Source organism: Lucilia cuprina, chromosome 6, assembly GCF_022045245.1.
Source record: "Lucilia cuprina isolate Lc7/37 chromosome 6, ASM2204524v1, whole genome shotgun sequence".
Taxonomy (NCBI): domain Eukaryota; kingdom Metazoa; phylum Arthropoda; class Insecta; order Diptera; family Calliphoridae; genus Lucilia; species Lucilia cuprina.
Window position 1 is genome coordinate 20,068,079 of NC_060954.1, and position 22,264 is coordinate 20,090,342.

At 35.1% G+C, this 22,264-nt stretch overlaps 1 protein-coding gene across 17 annotated transcripts in view; it reads right to left on the reverse strand.

The window, feature by feature from the left end:
• The window catches only part of LOC111677492 (ryanodine receptor), a 68,862-nt gene that overhangs the window by 4,219 nt on the left and 42,379 nt on the right, over positions 1–22,264 (reverse strand). For 2 of the 17 annotated variants that reach the window (XM_023438625.2, XM_023438624.2), the window contains 24 exons: positions 21,955–22,032; positions 21,508–21,696; positions 21,242–21,441; positions 20,685–20,859; positions 20,261–20,610; positions 19,796–19,920; positions 19,026–19,731; positions 18,660–18,956; positions 18,183–18,602; positions 17,521–18,124; positions 15,133–15,232; positions 11,926–12,130; positions 11,127–11,865; positions 9,905–11,064; positions 9,158–9,310; positions 8,971–9,086; positions 6,630–8,902; positions 6,069–6,548; positions 5,807–5,944; positions 5,357–5,643; positions 3,193–5,290; positions 2,691–2,803; positions 812–1,169; positions 251–551 (listed from right to left, as the gene is read on the reverse strand). In XM_023438625.2, coding sequence (XP_023294393.2) covers positions 251–551; positions 812–1,169; positions 2,691–2,803; positions 3,193–5,290; positions 5,357–5,643; positions 5,807–5,944; positions 6,069–6,548; positions 6,630–8,902; positions 8,971–9,086; positions 9,158–9,310; positions 9,905–11,064; positions 11,127–11,865; positions 11,926–12,130; positions 15,133–15,232; positions 17,521–18,124; positions 18,183–18,602; positions 18,660–18,956; positions 19,026–19,731; positions 19,796–19,920; positions 20,261–20,610; positions 20,685–20,859; positions 21,242–21,441; positions 21,508–21,696; positions 21,955–22,032 — 11,665 coding nt within the window. Of the gene's footprint in view, positions 1–250; positions 552–811; positions 1,170–2,068; positions 2,179–2,690; positions 2,804–3,192; positions 5,291–5,356; positions 5,644–5,806; positions 5,945–6,068; positions 6,549–6,629; positions 8,903–8,970; positions 9,087–9,157; positions 9,356–9,904; positions 11,065–11,126; positions 11,866–11,925; positions 12,131–15,132; positions 15,233–15,603; positions 15,704–17,520; positions 18,125–18,182; positions 18,603–18,659; positions 18,957–19,025; positions 19,732–19,795; positions 19,921–20,260; positions 20,611–20,684; positions 20,860–21,241; positions 21,442–21,507; positions 21,697–21,954; positions 22,033–22,264 lie in introns of all 17 variants that reach the window. The other 15 variants (XM_023438621.2, XM_046954446.1, XM_023438629.2 and 12 more) reach the window with 10 other exon arrangements.

Consider the following 22,264-nt stretch of genomic DNA (forward strand, 5'->3'; position numbering starts at 1 on the left):
CAACAAAATCGGAAAGTAGGTGATGATAATTGGAAATTTTGAAAAACAAAAGCGTGCAAGGATAATGATGAAGTTTTAAAAATTAAAATACAACAGAAGTGCAAATAAAACTTAAGGAAGAAAACGAAAAGAACTAAACTTCCAAAACATAAAGGATAAATGACAGTGGTGGTTGGTTAGGATGGAGTGGCATGGGATGGGACTAAGGAAAAGACATGTGTGTGTTTACTTAATTGTTTTATGACATTACCTTCTGCTTTCGTGTTTCTCTCGAAAGCATCCAAATCCAAGACACTGCACGAATTCATTAAGCCAGCAATTGAAGTAAAGAATCCAACATCTTTTTTCTCCTTCAGGTGATTAAGCATACCCATTTGAATATCAATGTTGCCTCCACGTAAAATGGCAATACCCAAATTTAAAGTTGTCATTACCATTTCGGAAGGTATACCCTTGGAGGCAGATATATGCAACAACACCATTTCAGCTACACCACGATTTGACAAACGTGCTTGATGGAAAAGTAATTTTTGTTTTTCCATTTCTTGTTCCTAAGTTGCAAAAATTAAAATAGCATTAAAAATATAACATTTAGCTTTTAAAAAATATATGAAGATGACTTTTGATAGATCAAAATCTATTTTCTAATTGTTCTTTTAGGTAATAATATGAAAATGTTAATTATTTCTAGATAAAGTTACCATTAGTTTAGCCATTGTATTCTATGGGTAAGGATAGCGTGCAAGTGTTAAAAGTTAATTTAAATAAATGAGTTTTAAAGCATTTTATATTTGTATTAATAACAACATACATGAATACTAGTCCCTTCTCCTTCTGCTGCTTCTTCTCCGCCTTCGCCACCTTCTTCTTCGCCGCCTCCTTCTTCCTCTTCTTCTCCACAAGATTTGGCAGCAATTTGAGCGTAAGACATATAAAGTACATCTTCCTGAAGGGCACCACTTCTTTCAGTCATAGCGCCTCGACAGAAGGTAGTAACCAGTTGTGTCAAGGGATCGGGTTTGCTTTCGGATTCATCTTCTTCCTTTTTAGACTTTTCGAATTCCTCAAACGTTTGTGTAAGATCTTCAATCATAACCTCTTGGCCTACATTTTCTTCCTGTAGCCATTGTTCGTGATATGTACGAGCAAAAATGTTGCAAGCTCTATGTCTATTTTTTTTTGGGAATGTTCGCAAGATATAATGTTAATATTTGGTAGAACAAATTATAAATAACTTGAATAACAATAACACAATTAAAAATTCATAACCAAAATTTTAATTGTATTAATTTAACAGAAATTTAATATTCTGATTTGTTAGCATTTAATATCTTTTTGGTTTTGAAAGTAAAAATACATGCGCAAATTACTTAAGGATTAATTTAATAACGAAAACACATACACAAACAGAATAAGAATGCGCATTAGAATTTTTTTGTCCGGAATAATTGAATCTTTATGAAATTAATAAAAATTTAATGGTATAACAAATATAAAGGATTATCTGGTTGTATCAATAATATAATATCAATTATTTACGTTTACTAAAAAATATTTTATAGTTCCCAGATTTGATGGGCTATTCACAATGATTCCTTTTGAAAAGATATTTTTATAAAGGAAATTAAAATTAACGACAATTATACTACAATTTGAAAAATCAGTTTTGGTATAAGAACTCCATCAAACATAGATGCCAACCTATGCAGTTTAGATGGATTCAATGGTTCCTCTTTTATCAGATAAGGAGTCGCCGCCTCTGGGAGGAGAACAACTCTCTCGGTAAACCCATTAACAATAGAATTGATTGTCGTATTAGTATAATTATAAGGATAATTACAAAATAAATATGATCTTAAATATCATATTTACTTTTAGGTCGATTGTCAACATTTGGAATCACTTTATCTGAAAATAATTCGTGCTGTGAATTATTTCATGTGAAATTTCAAATAAAATCGAACTCTGTTAAAATCCTAATGCGCATGACAATAAAATATCGATTTCGATTCAAAAAATCGTTTCTTGGTGCGCGATCATAGAAGCTAACAAACCAAACATGCCCCACCTGCTAACGCGATAGAGATGAATGGAACGTAAGCTGGACATGACCGCATGCCGGCGGGCCAAGGTTATTTTAGATGACCGACTTTTTGATTTTGGCTTAGAGCGCGATGCCTAAAGGAATAGGAAGGACACAAAAAACACACAAATCAGCATAGCCATAAGCTTTATTCGTTAGTTACTAGCTATAAGATTAGTTTATTAATTTAGTATAGAGGTTGGATTTAGATTAGGGAGAAAGAGGAATGGAAAGATTATTAAATAAAACAATAAAATTAAAGAGCAAAGGACGAGAAGATGACGTGTTTACAAAACAGTGATGAATGATAGTATTTACAAGAGCCGAAAACGATTGCATTTGCGCGCATTAATATAATTAATTTAGAACAAAAACACAGGTGGACATTCCAATTGAACAAACTAAAATAAATCGTTAAAACAAATAAATACAAAAAATATAATATACAAAAATAAAACACTTAAACACAAAAATGCATTCCTTTACAGCTCTGTTATTCAGAGTGTGTCAACGAGAGTAAGACAAGGAGATAGAGAACATTGTGACACGTGTTAGTCAATTAAATATTAAAGTTTTTGCACAAGATCTGATAATTGTTTTTAAAAACCTTGGTAAAGAATGTAGAGATGTCTGACGGAAGCACGCAATAACAGCACGCTTCCTTTGTATGGAAACAACACTCCTGTAGACATTTTTGCTTTGCTGTTGGGGATGATCAATCTGTCATTGTTGTGGAAAATGTGAAAAATCAGGTAAAATTAAAGAAAACATAATTAATTGAATGTGATAAATTAAGATTGAAATTAAGAATAGTGTAATAGAAATTAAAGATTTTAACAGGATTTAGGCCAAGGAAGTTTTTGGGATACAGATTTAGAAATATATTTAGTTAAAAATGATCTTTACCTTAGACGGCAAATAACCATACTGATTAAAGTGTGTAACAAAAGAAACATAATAAGATATTTTCTTAATCGTCGAAAATAAATTCCGATAAATGAATTTAAAACTCACGATTATTAAACATTTAATGTTTCTCTTTATTACGCCACTGAATCAGTCAAAAGAAAAATAAATCACTTTCCTTTTTTATAGATCTGACAACTTACCATGTGCAAGCCATATAATACTTTGGCCATCGCTACAATACGATCGACCGTTTCTTGTGTCTTGTCTTTGCCCTTTTCATTTTGATTAGATGCTTTTTCTACTGCTTGTTCTTCGGACACTTCTTCCTTTTTGCCCAATTTCGAATACAAATAATGCTGCCATGACATTTCGTCCGAAGGATCTAGTTTGTCGGGCAATGTCAACTGTAGGTGAGCAAATTCGATAACATCGTACTCAGGCATCTTCTTTAGGTAACGATCTTTGCAGTGTTGCACCAATTCCTGCTCACGACCAGCAAACAGGTTGAGACCCACGGGCAGTAGACGTTTAAGACATGCAACCATTAAACTGGCTTGTATCTCTTTGTCTTTGTCGCGCTTCTTATCACGATTCTTTTTCTTCTTTTTAACCTTGCCTCCTGTAACAGGAGTACCCTCTGTAATGGCAGATCTTCTGGTAGCCGTTGGCATAATCAAAGCCATGTTATCAATTTCATTTGCGGATATAAAGTTCTGTTCCTCCTTAAGGAAGTACTGACTCTTTGACCAAATGTTAAATATTTCTGCCACATGGTTGTATAGCTCTTCGGCTTCAGGAATATTATCTTTTAGCCAATGATTACGTTGAAGATCGACATACTTGATTAACAGGGGATAGAATGAATATATATCCCGTACTAGCAAATTCCAATCCTCTTGCAATTGCGTTTCAACTTGTGATGTGTCATCCGTTGCTGACTTGATGAAGCCACGCATGCTCTCCTCCTTGTGGAACATGTTTTCAGTTCGTTTTTTAACTCTTTCCGCCAAGGGCAAGAATGGATCTTTCAGTAGTTCTTCAGATGTGTTAATAATAATCTGCTGTGTATACGCAGCAATTCTGGTCATCCAAGGAGCATTATCATTGCCAATATTTTTCTTGATCATTTTAAGTACATTGCGCAACAATGAATTCATGTGATCGGCAGTAACCATAGTTACGTGATTGCCACTTGTAGGGCTGACATTGTCAGGTCCTTGTGACCACCAGAATGGAAGGTAGGAACATAACAAAGGCAAAATAACATCAATAATGTGAGGTGCATCATTGTATGTATTATCAGATTCCACAAATTGGTCTACTTCCCCTAGAATAGTTTCCAAATTTGGCATGCAACTTTCCATTTTGACCATTATATCTTGTGCCTCTAGGGAGTGATCGGCTATACGATTAAGTAAAGAAAATTGATTATGCTTATTAAGGTGAGGTTCCAAATAAGCTACTGGGAAACAAGAACTAAATGCTCCCAAGCAAGAACCCAAGGCTGGACGATGTCTCTCGATTTCAGTTTTCAAGTATTTGCGCTCGTGCGTTAAAGTACCATCTGTTCCCAGATGGTACAATGCAGCTAGAATTTTATAAGATGCAACTTGAATTTCATCTAACAACAAGTCACTGCCATAGTCACATGCTGCTAAATGATCAAACATGGCAGTTAAGACCGGCATAACGACTTGATTAATGTAACCCAGCGATGTTGACGTCTTTAGATGAGTTCCTCTCAGATGACTATATTTGCCATCTTGTAAATTAAGAATTGTGTTTCCTAAATCGTCAGCTGTTTGATTAAAGAATGTCAGCATGGATGTTCTTATAAACTCGGGACAATTCTTTACTAAAGTTCTGGCATCAATTCCTTTAACCAAAACTTGAAGACAACGCACAGTAATGCGTACATCTGGACCAAAAGCACTCAACCTGTTGCGTAAAAGAGATGCTAATTTGCAGAATATTGAAGCTACCATTTCTTTTTCCTTCAAAGATGCAGCTCCTACATTATTAGTGGCCGTAGCAACAGCAATAAAATAGTTTCGATGTGTGGAGAAGTATTTTTCCATCAAAGGCAGAACAACTTTCGAGAAGAACTTAATATCGCGAGATGCTGTCTTGAATGAGGACCGTCGACTGAATGTTGTCGAAGGTTTCAATAACTTCATATTAATAGTTGCTCGGTCCACATATTGAATTAGCTTCTCCAATAAAGAATAGGAGAATCTTAATTCTACAGCAGTAGTAGCAGCACCTCCTTCGCCTTCAGCCACTCCACCCTTAGATGGTCTAAATATGATTAATAATATACCGTTTTGAAATTGTTTTACTTTAATGTGAAATGATTTAACTTACTTGTGCAATTTGTATCCTTGATATTGCATATACTTTAAGAATTCTTGGGACCTCTCACGATCTTTGCGCTTTTCTTTGTCTGTTAACAAATCATAAGGCACAAGTTGAGCATGAATAACACCACCGCAGGAATCCAGTTCCTCCTTCTTCTTTTTGGCCCAAATATCATGCGAGTTTTCAGCTAAACGCTCCGCCATATTTTGCATTTCTCTGCTTAGCGTGAGATTTGTCATATCAACAGGATGTGGATTGTAATTGAAGGCACTTCCTTCGTTCTGAAAATCGTGCTGTTGTTAAAAAAGTATTTACACAAATAATGGCGTGGACAAAGGGGATTTAAGACGATATACATTTTGGGATCGGACATGCAATTGTAAGAAAAAATATTAAAAATTTTGTGTTATTTTAATATTGCCAATTTGAGGGGGTTTCTTAAAGCTTTACACATACAATTTGAGGCTTTGATTGACGTCTGGTGGAACCACGATGATTTTGAGGTACTTCAATTTCAGAATGTTCAATGGTCCAACCTAGAGCTAAAAGAGCTTTCAAGCATTCCCTTACTGGATCTCTATAACGTTCACGTTCCTATCATTAAAGTAATGAAATATTATTGTATATCTCTTTGAACATATAAAAATAAATTATTAGTGTATATCTTAAATAGTGAAGTTGTTTCACATAAATAGTTTAAATTAAAAATTAAACATACGTATTCAGTTAACATATTATAGGGTTTAAGTCTAGGATGTTTACGATCACTATCAGAGCGTATTTCACCGTAAGTCCATCCGCTCTCTAAACGGCGACTGGCCCAAGCATCATGATAATGTTCGCTAAACTTCTGCACCAAAGAATTATAATCGTTGGTCAAATTAACGCTGACTGTATCAATAGGGTTAGGGTCATATTGCGGTTGATCGGGGGCGCCGGATTGACGACCATAGTAATCTTCGTCGGTGTTTTTGGATAAACTGTAGTCCGGTGGCAAAGCACATCCAATTGCAATCAAACATGGCAACGCTTTACCAAACAATTCAGGATCGTAATCCATGTTGCTGAGTGAGTCAAATATGTTAGAGAACAGGAGCATAGTAAGACGTTTTTCTTCATCAGACGATGCTCCATAAGAGCCTTGACCTTGACTGGAGCCATAATATTTGGCACAGCGATCAAAGTGTAATGTAAGGAGCTACAGGGAAGAACAAGTATTTAAATATTAATATGAAAAAGTCTATACACAAAAAACTCATTAATAGTTGAAAATAATTACCCTCAAAGCCACAGTCGTGTATTCGGATAATTTTGAGACATCAACTGTCAACTTGCGTAAGAGTTTCAACAACATTGCAGGTTGCATTTGTGATGTCAAAGCCACCAAAAAGTCAGAGACAGCTTCTCTTTGGCCCTTAGTAAGCATACGGTTCTTAGACAATCTATAGACCGTGTGCAGTGTTGCATCCAATAAGCTTGCATAATTTTCTGCCTCATTGTAGAATTTAGAATGTTTAATTAAGAGAGGCAATATAGAATTGCCAATGTAGCGATTCATTGAAAGAGCCATATCACTTTCTGAGCCATCACTTTTATCTAGAATGGTGGCTGTTCTCAAATCAGGCAGGAACGCATCCTCGAGTAGACGATAGAAGAGCTCCTGTGTTTCTATGCCATAGACACGTTCCAAGAAAAGAACGATGCTTTGTTTGTTATTGGGCAATAGACCCGAGGGCATGTCAGACTTTGGCCTTTCCTCTCCCGGTGCAGTTTGAGTGAGTGTGAACTTTAAGCTGAGGACACCTTGAAGATCCTCCAGTGGCACAAGAGATCTCAAAATAGCTCTAGCTCTTAATGATTCATTTTTACCTTGTTCTATTACCGAGACGTCGGGTGCACATCTACCGAGAAGATCAACTAAGGTACAATAGAAGTTCAAGATAGCAGCACCAGTATCAATGTAGTCCTCGTCCTCTTCGCCTTCGGGTAGAGGATGAGAGAAGTTAAGGCCAGCAATAGTGCCTTCGGCTTCGTCTTGCATTTTGCAGCGGTCAGATATCCGTTCAGACATACGATTGGCCTCAACTATAGCACGGAATAGACCTTCTCCTTCTCCTCTTAGAGCCGGCCCTAAACATTCTGGACGTCGGATAAGAAGACGAATGACAAGGTTGGCGTTTTCTTCAACACTTTCACCATTTACCCAAACGCAGTAACGTAAAAAGTCCAAATAGCGTTCGCCTTCTACAGGATCCCAACCTAAGTCAGGATAGCCCTTTTCGACGAGCTCGGAGTTACTTTGCAAACCGCAGCGCGAAAGATAAACGGCAATTTTCTCTAAATAGTGTTCGCGCAAGGCCAGAGCTAGTTCTGTGTTCTCCATTAAACTTGAGTATGCCACATCTAGAGGAGTGGAACCGCGTAAGCTGGGTCTAGCGAGTAAAATGTTTGCATTGTCTAGCAAAAAGTCAAAGTGATCGAACATGGCTTTTTGATTTTGTCTTCCAGTCCTACAAAAATAACAAAGGAAACGACAGCAAGCTACCACCATTTCATGAGAAGTATCCTTCTCTTTAGCTGGAGCTCCTTCCGCTCCCTCCGATTGAGCTGGGGCGTCACTTTGGGCTTGAGCTCGTCGACCTAGAGTGTTCATCATAACAGCCATTACGTTCTCATGAACTCTGAGAATGCGTATCAAATCGGGATGTTGGAAGAATGTAGCATTGTTAACTAACTTCCACAATCGCTTCCTCATTAACTCCTCTTCTTCTTGACTCATTTGAACAGGAAGCAAAGCGCGGATTTGGCTTAAACCAACCCACATTTCAGCCACATCTTCTCGGGCTTTATTGTTGATGACATATGTTTTTTCAAGAGCTCTCACCAATTCACCCACCGTGTCGTACTGCCTAACAAGAAGGCTAAACATTTCACGCACCAATTTGGGGGTTTCAATTTGTGATTCCTCAGCCCAACTAACAATTGTTTTGATTAAAACTTTACGGAACACTTCTTCGGGAGTTTTCTTCTCAGGTTCCTCAACTTCTTTGGGACCTTCTTCAAGTTCCTTCACTGTGTTAATGAAATTGTATATCTTTGTAATTGGACCCGTTTTGACCTCTTCGATCGCATTGCTTTCTGGTTCGTCCGGCTCCTGCAAAGCATTTAGTGAGACTTTTTTCATAAGAGAATCATGGAAATCGTATAAACGTCCACGCAAATCCAAGCCACAAGTACAATTTTCATGATCATCTGGTTCCAGATTCTTAAAGCAAAGAATCTGGTTCATTTGTTCTCTTGGTGGACAGCGGAATTCTTTTGTTTTCTTGGCTGCGACAGCACTTGGAAGATCGGATTGTTTGATTTCTATATAGCGACGCAATTGATCTGCTTGAAGATCACCCACAAAGTCATGTGAGAATGCAATAATGCTTTCCACGCGATGTCTAAGCTGAATGTCATAAAGGTGATGAAGTAGATAACACATTTGTAGCTTGGCTCCTTCCGCCATCTTCATGGTTAAAAGACCTTTACGATGTTCATCTTTTCCATCTAAAATCAAATGAATTAAAAGTATAAATTTCAAACCAATAATATAAGATGAATAATTCACTACTCACCTTTTTCAAAGCTAGGATCCCATGTTTCTGGATCGATCATAACCAACAACTTTTGAACATCATCATCGGTCATGACACCCACTAACAACAAGCGATCAGTAAGCTTCAAAAGGGGCCTAAAAACATGCAAATACTTAAGTCGTCTTACCTTGGATATATAAATTTCAATCTTTGGTGATTAACTTACAAGAAAAGATTTTCATTCGTCCATCCGATTGGATCTCTATTGTGCACTTGATTGATCTCAACGGCCTCCTGTAATGCTTCCATAACAAATTCGCGCACTACTTCTAAGGGGAACTTCGGGGAGTACAGATGATCGATGTCTGGTATTGGTTCACTGGAAACATTTTGTATGCTAGTGGTATGGGTACTCATAGGTGTGCTACGATAATCATGTGCACGGAAAATGGAATTTTGTGATGGGCAAGTTTTGTGTGTGTGCATTGGTATGTATTGTCCGGCCATTTATTTGTGAGTGAAAGGTGCAATGAATGAATTGCGGGTGAGATTATGCATGCATAAATGAGAAAGAATATAAAGAAGAAAATTTGGACATTGTTGATAAAAATGCAAGTGATAGATGTTGTCCTACTGTAGTATTCATATGTACATGTCAGGAGAACTACAAACGTTTACTGTGTTTTGAGCGAGAAACAGTGTTGTGGACATATATGTAGATCAATGTGGGACATGACATGGACACATAACACTAACTGCGTAGTGGAGCACAAAATCTACTTTCTGTGGTATCCTTTTATTATCTGACAAGCAAGTCAAGCATAGCGATAGAGTGACACGTTCCAATAAAAATTTAAAATGATTTAGAACTAAACTTCTTACAATTTAGACGATTGTGGCGAAAGTTTATATAGTGCTCCACTGCTTTCTATAAATAATGTGGAGAAATATAAAAAAAGCCTTTAATACTCACGTTATTTCTGTCATGCGCAAATGAGGCTGAACTGATTCGGTAATCAATGACCTCAAGGAATGACACATTTCCTCATCTTCGTAGAGGAATTTAAGTTCTGGTCCTAAAGGAATGATATATTCCATCTTACAAACCTCCATTGTGGTGGCATGCGATTCCAAATGCAATGCAATTAAAAGGTCATAAAAGCCCTGACGTAGCGGTCCACTCATATATTCGGAACGTATAGCATACAACAGTTGCTTCTGATCAACATGTTGACATAAAGCATGGGCAGCTCTATAATTGGACTGATAGCAGAGAGCAGCATACAAGGTTAGTGAATGAGCGTGGAAAGATAGTAGTTTATCCATTTCTATCAATTCTAAGATGTCAATGCAACGATCTTCCTCAGGGATGTGGAGGGCCAACATAGAGACTGGATCTTCACAAAGCATTGACCAGCCTCGTATGTCGGATAGCTTGAGAGCATGCACTTGCAGTGCTGTATTAGGAACACGTGCCCATTGATGTGGACGAAGACATTGGACCTTTAAACGAGGTGGGGACTGTGGATTGATATGTTTATCACTTGTTGGCAAGACAGCAGCTGAAAGAGGCAGTGTTGTTGCTGTACGTCCCAATTCAATTTGCAAAATTTCTTTGCTAGTGGCTTCAACAAAAATAGCTGGGAAAAGTTTCGTTCCTGGTTCCATCTTCCAACGATGTGAAGTCTCCTTTCCTTCACATGTAAAACTTATCATGCCCGTAGCGGTGTCGACGAAACATCCAACAAACATGCCCTGTGATGCTCCCTTACCTGAAGCATCTTGAGTTACTTCATTAAAGAGTTCATCGGCACGTACGACATAACAACTTTGGCGATTAATTCGTTCGATAGGCATTTCATAATCATCTTCAATAATTACGGATCCTCTTCGCACCTTGTCCTTGTTAAATTCCTTGCTATGCAAATGATATTGTGTCGTAACCCAACCTACATATACATGGGTGGGATCCTGACCAGGGAATATACGAACACCATAAAAATATTCGTTAATAAGTTTTAAACATTCGGCATCAAACATTTCGTTGCCTGAAGATTCAACAGATGGCTGTCCTAGAGCACCACCACTAAGAGCTTTTGGTCCCTGCTGTACGGGAGTCTGAGGCATTTCAGTCTGAAATGTTTAGAGAAAGTAGTTAAGCATTTTAGTTTCTTATGTTATTAAAATATACTTACATTATTTAAACGCAATGTTGGAGCTTTTGTAGTCGTTTGAGCATTGACCACATTACGACCATGGGCAACGGTGTTACGTCTTTCCATGCTTACTTCGGGAGCACGGCCAGGCATTTTTTCTTTACTTTGATCGCGCGATTTCTTGGAGAAGAACTTAAACGGACTACGGCCGCGCTTCTTCTTATCGTCCATCATGCTTTCATCCATTCCATTCATATCAAGCGCAGACGTGGAGCGTTGTAGTTCCTCTGGCGCTCCCAAATCCGATTCAAAGGTGATATTGCGTGAAACAGAACTTCTACGCGGTGGTCGGGCGGGACTATGCATTTCGTCAGCCTCAGCTGTATCATCGAAATTTCGATTAAGTCCCTTAATGTCGTTCATTGTAAAACCACTCTTCAACATATGATCCATATGGGCTGATGTTTGTTGCTGCTGTTGTTCTTGAGCATCGCGCATCAGACGATATTGTCTAATTTTAATTTCCTCCCAACGTCTGGCCTTCTCCGCTTCAGTAATAAACTCACTCATACAAGTGACTGGCAGGGAAAGACGTAAGAACTCCCAGTTGGCTTTTTCCATGGTCTCAAAAGTATTGTGGGAAATTTTCAAATGAGGTGGTGTATCAGCTCCACCTGGAATACGTGTCACATCAATACGACAGTCAGGCATCTCTTCTGTATTTTCGAATATTGGCTGATCCTTGGTATACCAATGGGTGACAGGGCGTCGCATATTCCTATAAGTAAATGAATTGGAGGCACTCTTACAATTGTTTTGACGCACACTAAATACTTACACGCAGAAAGGTTCATAACCTTCCTGAAGACCACAAGTAGTGAAAAACTTAAGAGAATCTACGTCTTGACCGTAAATCAAACGAGCCTTTTGACCCACACCCAATGTACACGCCGGTACAAAACCTACACCTTCTGCAGTAACTTCGGCAAAAGTCGTCTCTCCGCCCAACGCATCCATTAAGAGTTCACCGTTAAGCGAGAAACCTGCATAGGAAAGCAATTAGTTTGATCTCTTGATTGCAAATGATCATATACACGCATGTGAGCACAAAAAACGAAGCATGTGGATGCCATTCTAAATTTTTTTGGAAACATGCTCATGTTAGATGGCCGTTTTCAATTGTTTGAAGTATTTTATACATACTATTGTATTAATGTATGCATGTACGATTAAGTGTGGCATGGCAGAGATTTATTTTAACTAATTGCAAATTGTGTTATTATTTAGTTAGTCTATAAAGCAATCAATCAATCAATTAATTAATTTATTTATTTAACTCATGCGCTAAAAACAAAACAATATATAAATAAGACTGGCGTTATAATGCGATAAAAACTGTTAGTGTATTGCTGTTATCATTGAACAATTTCTTGAATAACTCAGGAAAGAGAGGGTTTTGCTGCGGAATTTTAAAAAGCTTAATGAAAACTAACACATAGCTTCTCTTAAACATAGTTAGTAAGAGATTAAGAGCCACCGAAAATATCGTATGCACTATGCGAGATATTGGAGTTTAATAGTTACGAAAATCAGTTTTAAGCGAATATCTCGCTTATTATGAGTCGTACATGTTTTGATGTTATTATAATTTCTATAAAGAATTTTTCTATACCTCAGTTTAGAAATATTTTCGCATAACATTAGTTGTTTTCGAGATATAGTGGATTATTTTTTCATTGTAATAAAATTTCCAAATCTTAATATTTTTAACTATAATACAAATAATGTCGCACTTTTTCTTTCTTATAGAAGTTAAAAATACATCATTAATTTATGTTACATCCCTTATCACAGAATCACTCTCTGGCCAATAGTGCAATGTCCGTCTATACAAAGTTTCCGATGGAGTCTCTATTATAAATATAATTTGAAACACAATAGTCGACATAATCTACAAAATATTTCCACTAAATTTCATTGTAATCAGACTAAGAATTCAACTGGCTCTAATATAGGCTTTAAATCGTTCCCAAAATTAATTTACAACATTGTGTTTTTATTCTTTTGAAAATTAAAAAAAATTACAAAATATTTTAAATTAAGTCCGATATTAACAAAGTTTTGTGAAAATATTAATCTAAATATCTGAAATTATGGATATGCAAACATTGCACAATGGGTAATAAAGCAAGTTTTAAAAAAAGTCTGTCAAAATTGTTATTAGTACAATTTATTTCAAGATTCGAAAGTAAAAATGCAATTGAAAAATAATGCACTATAGCTCGAAAACAACCAATGACAAGGAATATATTCTTCAACCTAAATGTGGGAAATTTAAATATCTGTAGAAATTGTAAAAGCATTAAAATGCGTGTAATGATTATTGAGCAAGATATTTGCCAAAAACAGATTTTTGTAACCTTTAACCTCCAATATCTCCCTTAGCGCACAAGATATTTCCGGTGAGTATTAATCCCTTACTAATTATGCAAAGGAGAAGCTACATGCCAATTATAATTTAGCTATATAAAATTCCCCAAATTGCTTATTTGTTAGCATAATTTTCCTGGAATAGAAAGAATTTGGATTCCAAGCATTTAAAGTTTAAATTAATTAATATTGTTTAAAAATTTTTTATAATGTATCTATTTGATCAGCAACTTGATTTTGTTCCTAAACTGGATATAAAACATGCTATGCTTGAAGCTGTAAATGTTGTGATTTTTATTTCGTAAACATTGGAAAAATGTTGGTAAAAGTGGATTTATATGGAAGAAGAAACAATCCAAAAGATTTTAAAGTTTTTAGTATAATCTTCGTTTTTATATTAAATTTATTATATAAATTCTGAAATAATTAAGAACTCCTGAACTCCCCAAAAAAACATAAGAAGTGCTAGAAACTAGTATTGATAAAAGATCTAGTTGCACTGATTTTATATAAATAATATTTGCATATATGATTGAACCAACCAGAACTGAACTAGGATAGAACAAAACTAAAACACAACTAGAAGAAAACTAGAAGTGAACTACAACTGGACTGAACTAGAACTGAACTAGAACTGAACTAGAACTGAACAAGAACTGAACTAGAACTGAACTAGAACTGAACTAGAACTGAACTAAAACTGTACTAGAACTGATCTAGAACTGAACTAGAACTGAACTAAAACTGAACTAGAACTGAACTAGAACTGAACTAGACCTGAACTAGAACTGAACTAGAACTGAACTAGAACTGAACTAGAACTGAACTAGAACTGAACTAGAACTGAACTAGAACTGAACTAGAACTGAACTAGAACTGAACTAGAACTGAACTAGAACTGAACTAGAACTGAACTAAAACTGAACTAGAACTGAACTAGAACTAAACTAGATCTGAACTAGAACTGTTCTAGAACTGAACTACAACTGAATTAGAACTAGAACTTAACTAGAACTGAAACATGCTCATGTTAGAACTGAATTAGAACTAGAACTTAACTAGAACAGAACGGAACTAGAATTGAAACTTAAATTTTGAATAGTCGAAATAAAAAATTAAATTCAAACATGTAGTTCTTACAATTCCTTAAATAAAAAATATATTTAAAATTTTAATTTTTTCTCTCGTCCCAAAAATATTGTCGTTCTTTGTGAACTCCATAGAATCAGTGGCGTGTGTTGTGTATGTATAATGCGAACAGGTTAGTAATCGATAAAGCCTGAAACATTGGGATCCTTAAAACCTTTATTCAATCAACTAGCTCAGGAGTTAAAAGTGGCAAAAGAATTTTTATATTATTAAAGGGGAAGAATGGAGAAAAATCTCAACTGGGTAGATAACTAAGCAGATCATTGGAGTTTATATCAAATATTCGGGGAGAATTTGAATTTAGTATAAAATATCAAAAGCAGGGAAAGTGAGATATACAATAAAAATATATATGCATGTTTATATTTATATTAAGAAAATTATATTTATAGTAGAATATTATTAAGGTATAGTTTACGAATATATATCTACACTTTGAAGACATTCATTAGAAAAGTTTTCTTACTGATTGTATGATCGGCTAGATCTAAGAAAACTCCAACTATATCGCCTGGACCACATTGTTTACCGAATGATTCACTTACGCCACCAAATACTTTCTCTTCCTACATTTGTTTTACATATAGATTGTTTGTAGTTGCAGTTGTCATTTTATATACATGATGATTAATTAACAGATTAAAAATTATTTAAAAAATTTAATATTAAAAAATTCAATAAGTCAAAATTAATCAAATAATTATGCAAATGCTTAAAATAATAAAAAAGCTCTATAAGAATAATTTAAAAAAAAATGCTTAAAAACTGTTGCGCGCAAAAAAGAGCACAATTCAAAATTGTTTATCAAAATACAAAAAATAAAACAATTAGTCAAACGCAGTTTATTGTCGTAACTAGAAAAATTATATATGTATGTTTTAATAAAAATTAAGTAACGCTCGCAGCTGTAACAGTAGTTTGATTCTTTGATTCTTACTGATGGTTTGTTCCTTGACATCGATAAAACAACCGATAACATCGCCAGCTTCATAACGAACACCAAAATGTTCAACAGTTCCAGCATGCAATTTGGTAACCTAGATTTATTTATTTGAGCATAAATTGTATTTTTTGGTCCTCATTAAGATTAACAAACAAAAATAATACATTGATTTTCTAATTCGTATTTTTTTTTGGGGGGCGCAAATGAAGGGATAAGTAATTTAAAGAAAGAAAGAAATTTTAACAAAAATATTATTTAAGTTTTCACAGTGAGGGACAATTAAAAGCATTTCAAATTTCCGCATAAGAGGTATTTTCTCTCATGCGAAATTTTATATACCCATCATTAAAATGGATGGGTGGATCGAGATTTTGGTTCATAAAAATTTCTTTTTACTGAATTTCATAACTACAGTTATTTTTAAACAGGTAATGAACATTGAAGTAATCTTCTGTAAAACAAATCTTGGGAATATTTAAGGAATATTTTAGAGGACTATATAATTCCGTTTAAGTCCTATCGTGTTTTTAACAGATATACAGACGGGCGGACATGTACAGATCGTCTTAATTAGTTAGTTTGAAAGGAGGATATATACAAATCAAATCCCACGAAATACACCTAGGTCTGTTGTGCGCTCCTTAACCAGTGCCACAGGTGGGAATCTAACCCACCACATCCGGTCTACCAGTCTAGAATACTAACCACTATTCTACCGGAGGCAACTAGATCGTCTTAGTATCTAATACACTTGTGGACAAATATTTCCTACACTGAAAATAATCCATGCTCAACTTTACGAAAATTCGTAATTTCTATTTTCGTAATATTTACAAAAATTTGTGTATAATACGAAATATTATTTAATAAAACCCTTTTCTATTTTTACGAAAGTACGAAAACCTTTCGTAATATTTTTTCTTAAATTTTAGCGAAATTAAACATAATGATATTAATTATATTATGATTAAATAAAACTACAACATTTTTATAAAATTTAAGAAAAAGTATAATATTATTCTCGAATTATTTTCATTAAAAAAAATTTAAAATTCGTGTGGAGAATAATTTTGAACTAAAATTAGAAAATTTCTTTTAAAATGAACAAAAATGTTTGAATAAATTAATATTTCGTAAAGTTTACCATATTTATTCAAAATTCCTTTTTTTCAATTTATGTAAATTAATTTTTTCAAGAATATTTTGAATTTTACTAAAGTACAATTTCGTATATATTACGAAAGAATTTCGTGGTGCGAAACAACGAACGATTCGTACAATGTACGACATTTTTCGTATATATTAGGCATGGATTTTTTCAGTGTAGTATTACAAATGGCATGTTAGAATCAACATGTATATACAATAATTACATTACTATATATACCGACATTTTCGTTCGAAAGATTAAAAGACAAATTAATCGACAATGACACTTGATCTAAATAATATTCAAAATACTTCGTGTATGATTTTAAAACTTCGATGTATGTTTTAAAGGCTTCATGAGACTATTCTTTTTTTAATTCCTTCTCATTCCAGGGTCAATATCAGTTGTAGAATATTTTCAATCGTCCCCATTGTGAAAACCTGAGTTTAAAAATCAATAATGGTAATAATAATGATAGAATTAAATAAAATATTTAGTGGTTTAAAAGGGAGGAAAAGGAAATGAATTTATTTAATAAGAAATTGCTTTAAAACTTTCATGTAACATTGAACCTCTCTATTTCACCTCTTAATATAATTTTCGTAATTTTTAACTTCCAGATATCTACATTATCCCTTCATAAATAACATTTAACAAAAATCACCTTTTCGTAATAACAAAAAAATTATAAATGAAATCAAAAAATTCTTTCCAATTTAAGATCAGAAAACAATTTACAAAACTCAGAAGCTTCTACTTACATTGTGACCATCAAAAGCCCAACTGGTGTCTTCACTACCCAACATAGCACCTGGATTACAATCGGCTCTAGCCCAACCGACGCGCATTGGTCCTGAGGTAAGAACCTCGAATTCAAAATACCATTTACCCGAGGTAACAGCATAATTGCGTTCCACACGATACGTACGGAAGGCGGCAAATTTAAGCCTTAAAGCCTCGGCCAATAAAGCCTCATTACCTTCGCCTGTGGGGGGATCCAAAACATATCCGTAAACGAGTAGAGTACGTACTGTTTCAGAAGCAGTATCACGATTAGCTTTCTTAATTGCCTCATCGACCTTAGAGTAGGGCACCAAATGAGGACTGCGTAAATTTTCGGAATCCTCATTGAGTCCATATGTCCAGCCCTGTTGTATGCGTTCTCTGGCCCAAAGATTGTGTGTATTTTCGGCCAACTGGTCGACTAGTTCTTCTAATTTTGGTGTTAAAGTAACAGCACTTAAATCGAGAGGAGCGGGCTTATAACCATTAGCTTGCATAAAAATCTCGTTGGGCAGACGTATGGGACGTATACGTGCTGGAGGTTTATCCATGGTTATATAATAACCCAATGCAATAATGGTTCTATAAGAATTATACTATTAAGGTATAATAATTTGAATTAAGAATCATGTTTACTCACTTTAAAGTTTGTACAGCCAATTGGTTGTCGTAACGTTTCTCGGCAGGAGGTAATTTTTCAAATTGTGTTAAACATGGATGTATACGATGATAATCATCACGATGTTCACCCCAAGACCAACCGGCCTCAATTTTATTTAAGGCCCACATTTCATGTATGTTTTCAGCCAATTTTTCTTTAATTTGATCTACCGAAGAAGGCAATGAAACTCCCGATGTATCAACCGGTTTTGGCACAAATGCATTATCGTCCTCTATCATCCAAGGACCGGCTAAAACATTTTTACTTAAATTACCAAAATAAAAGCAAGGATCTAAACTTAATATTTGATGAGGCATTAAACACTGCACCAAGGGTGAAAATCCAGGTGGAGGATTAAATTTCAAACGGCCATGATCACCACCAAACAAAAAGCGGCAACTGGAATTTATTAAAATTAATATCAAAGTAATATTGCAGGATATATATTTTTCATACCTCAATTTAGAAGAACAACTCATTACTGGGAAAAACATGCCATCTAAATTAAAGTCTCGGAATGAACCCTTAACTTTAAGGCCATTAAATGTAAATGTAATAACTGGCACGGACAAGTCAATGGTAACACCAACAACATCTCCTTTGCGTATAAAAGGTTCTTCGGGCACATTATCCATAACCAAAGTTTTATGGCCGCCTGTCCACAAATAAGCACCATCGAAACCAAATGAATATAAATCATCACCAACGCCATTACCACCCCATTTTTTGCCACCACCCGGATAAGGTACATAGCTAAAAGTACATATACATATTAGAGTTTTGGAGATAAAAACTCAAAGTCATCTCTTTAATATATATTACCCGGAAGTATTTGCCCAACCAATGCGCAAGTGAGGCATCATATGAGTGGTTTGTTCAATATGGTCCATAGTTACTTCAAAATACCATCTTTGATACATGGCCGATCCTTCAACGCGACCCACAAAAATATTTGGTCTAATACTGGCTACATGATCAACCAGTTGTGTCTGCAGCAGCAGATTTTTGCCGGGCAGGAGAAAATCACAAATGTTATTTTGCGAGGAACGTACGGCAACACCGTTACCCACACACAGTGAACATAAAACATCCAAGACCTTGGGATCTCTGCCGTGTTTTTCCAACAGCGAAATAATAACTTTAATGTGTTCATCACGCATCATATTCAAAGCTTCGGGGGAATCAATCAAAACACAATGCAGTACATCCAACATGCCGGAACCCTCACTGGAAGCCTGAGAACCCAAGCGAGAAAAAAGCCAATTCAAACGATTACTATTGGCGAATTGGGCACAATTAGTGTGGTTGCCTTGGATAATAGCGGCCAACAATTGATAGAGGTAAGTGGAAATTAAATCCCAACTTTGACCAGTCTCATCACCAGCCAAAAAGCTGGCCAGAAAGCCTTGTGATGTTATGATATTAATTTTATCAATGGCTTCCAAGATTAAATTTAAAACACCCTCTTCCTGAAACAGATCCTGACGATTGCGCAGGGCACGAAAACGATTTTGTTTCTCCTCGTGTTCTGTTAAAGATATAGTTTTAATAAAAAAAGAGTGTAAATTTGTATATTAACTTTTAAATCGTACCCATGTCATCTGGTGGCTGAGAGAAATAGTTTATCAAATCTTCTAGGCACATGACCATTTCGTTGAGGTTGACTTTTTGGAAGAATATCGAATGACGACGATTTGATTGTAAAGTTTCCAATGCACTAAAAATTAAAATAAATCAATAAGCTACATACTAATCAGCGAAAGAAAACTCCACATTATTTTTGCAATAATATGTAAAGTTTTAAACATATATTGATATCAGAAATAAGATATACAATATTAAAAATCACGACATTGTATCCAGGACACTATTACACCAAATCTTTAATATAAAGTTCTTTTCAGATTTTTTTTTAATGGAAAATTATAAATTGAAAAATTTACTTTTCATTTGATCGCTTACGATAACTATGTTTTACATTCTGTCTTAAACTTTTTCTCATTTGATTTGGTACAATTTTGTCGTTTTCAATTTCGGTTACATTTCCATCTACATACTTAATAAATTGTGTAAAAAGACTGCTACATTTACGAATAACACGAGCAGTTTTCGATTCTTCCTCTTGCGATCTGGAGAAATCAAGACAATCATCCATTTTGCCTTCTTCGTGCAGAATGGCTTGTTTCTCCTCAACTTTGCCGACACCCTTCTTTTTTGTTTCATAACTCTTGTAACTGAGCCACAGACCGCTTTCACAATGCTGGACTATAACGGTGGTATCACCATACTTGATGATAGGAGAACCAATAACTTCTAAATCTTTATCTTCGAGTACTTTTTTCTCGTCGTCCTTTTCCACCCGTAGGCAGAAAGTCGTTGTAGCAATAGCTGCTTCTTCCTTTTTAACCTGGTAATAGGGGAAATAAACGTTAAGTTTTTAAAAAATTCTTGTAATAGAGTGAACAATTTTTAGATATTTACCAAAATCAATTCGTTATTATCGTTGACGCCTAAATAGCGTCCAGTTGTGATATGTCGGATACGCATGGGATGGAACCAATTTATAAAACCGCCAGTCCATTTAGTGCGTGCCAATTCAAGACGCCACAGGGATCGAGCCTGGGACATTACCGAACCACCTTCGTACACAACAATACTGGAAAAAAATAAATTTAATAAATACAGTTAGAGGTGAATGGAAAAGGATGTCAGTTGGACAATTCCTTGACATTTTGAAATTTTATAATAAAATAGTAAAATGTTAAAGATTATTAAAAAAAACAAATTTGACCAAATTTTAATGGAAACGCTTGATAACAACCCTTCTCTGCATAAAACTCCTGTAGTAGGGGGAGGTGTGTTCTGGGGTGGACGGGAATTCGGAATCAGTATAATATTAAGAATTTGAAATATTTCAGACTGAAATTTTTTGACAGATATCAAAATTGATATAGTAATGCTGGAGAGTCATTCAGCTCTCTAGGTACAGTAAATAATAGAAATTATAACTCGTATCATAACCTAACTTAAATACTTACTTCTGTCCGGCTTCTCGACCCCAGGTACTCGGTATAGTAAGACATTCATCACCGCCGTGGAAAAAGCGCAAAACATCGCCACCAAATACATAACCCACATACTTCATACGTGAGATACCGGTGCCATATGGTTGCACCGACCAATGAGTCACATGGAAACTGGCATTAACAATGGACTGTTCATTTTCTTTGGTTGTATGCTAAACACCACGGAAAATAATTCAAATTAAATTATGTTAATTAAATATTGATAATTTATTACTCACCAAATAACGTTCTGTTGCAACCGAAACTAAAATTAAATCATCACCTACACGGACTTTCTCACCCTCTGAACGTTGTTTACTGGCTGGATGCACAGTCCACCAACATGCCTCGCCCTGACTGTGCTCTTGCAGACCCACATCAAATGACAATTTATCGTTGGAAGACGAGGTGGAAAGACAAGCCAAATACTATTTAAACGTTATTGTATGTTGTAGCAACAGTTGAAGTTAGAAAAACATTTAGTGGAACAAGAACGAAAAAACAAAATAAAATAAATGTCCACAGAGATAAGGATATCAATTCAATTGTCAAGGATTATTTTCTAAATATGTACATAAGTTACATTTGATATGTAAACTAAATAAACGAAAACATACAGAAACATTTTTATAGTGCTTGCTGTATGTATGTATATATGTATATGATGTTGATGATGATGATCTTACCATGTCACTGTTGTTATGGCGCAATAAGATGGCATTACCATAGAGTAAAGTTCTATGACCGGATCCAGTACCTTTGCCCTGTGCAAATAAATTTGTAATGCAAAGAAGAGATAAAGAAAAGAAAGAAAAGAACGAACAAGTTTCAATATTATTACATTTGTATCAATATTATCAATATCAGAACATTAAAGGAATTCAATTTCCAGTTGAAATACAAATTTATATAAAATTATTTGAAATCGAAAAATTTACTAAGAAATTTCATTAAATTTTTAAATACACCTCGAAATTTAAATAATTTGTATTTTCC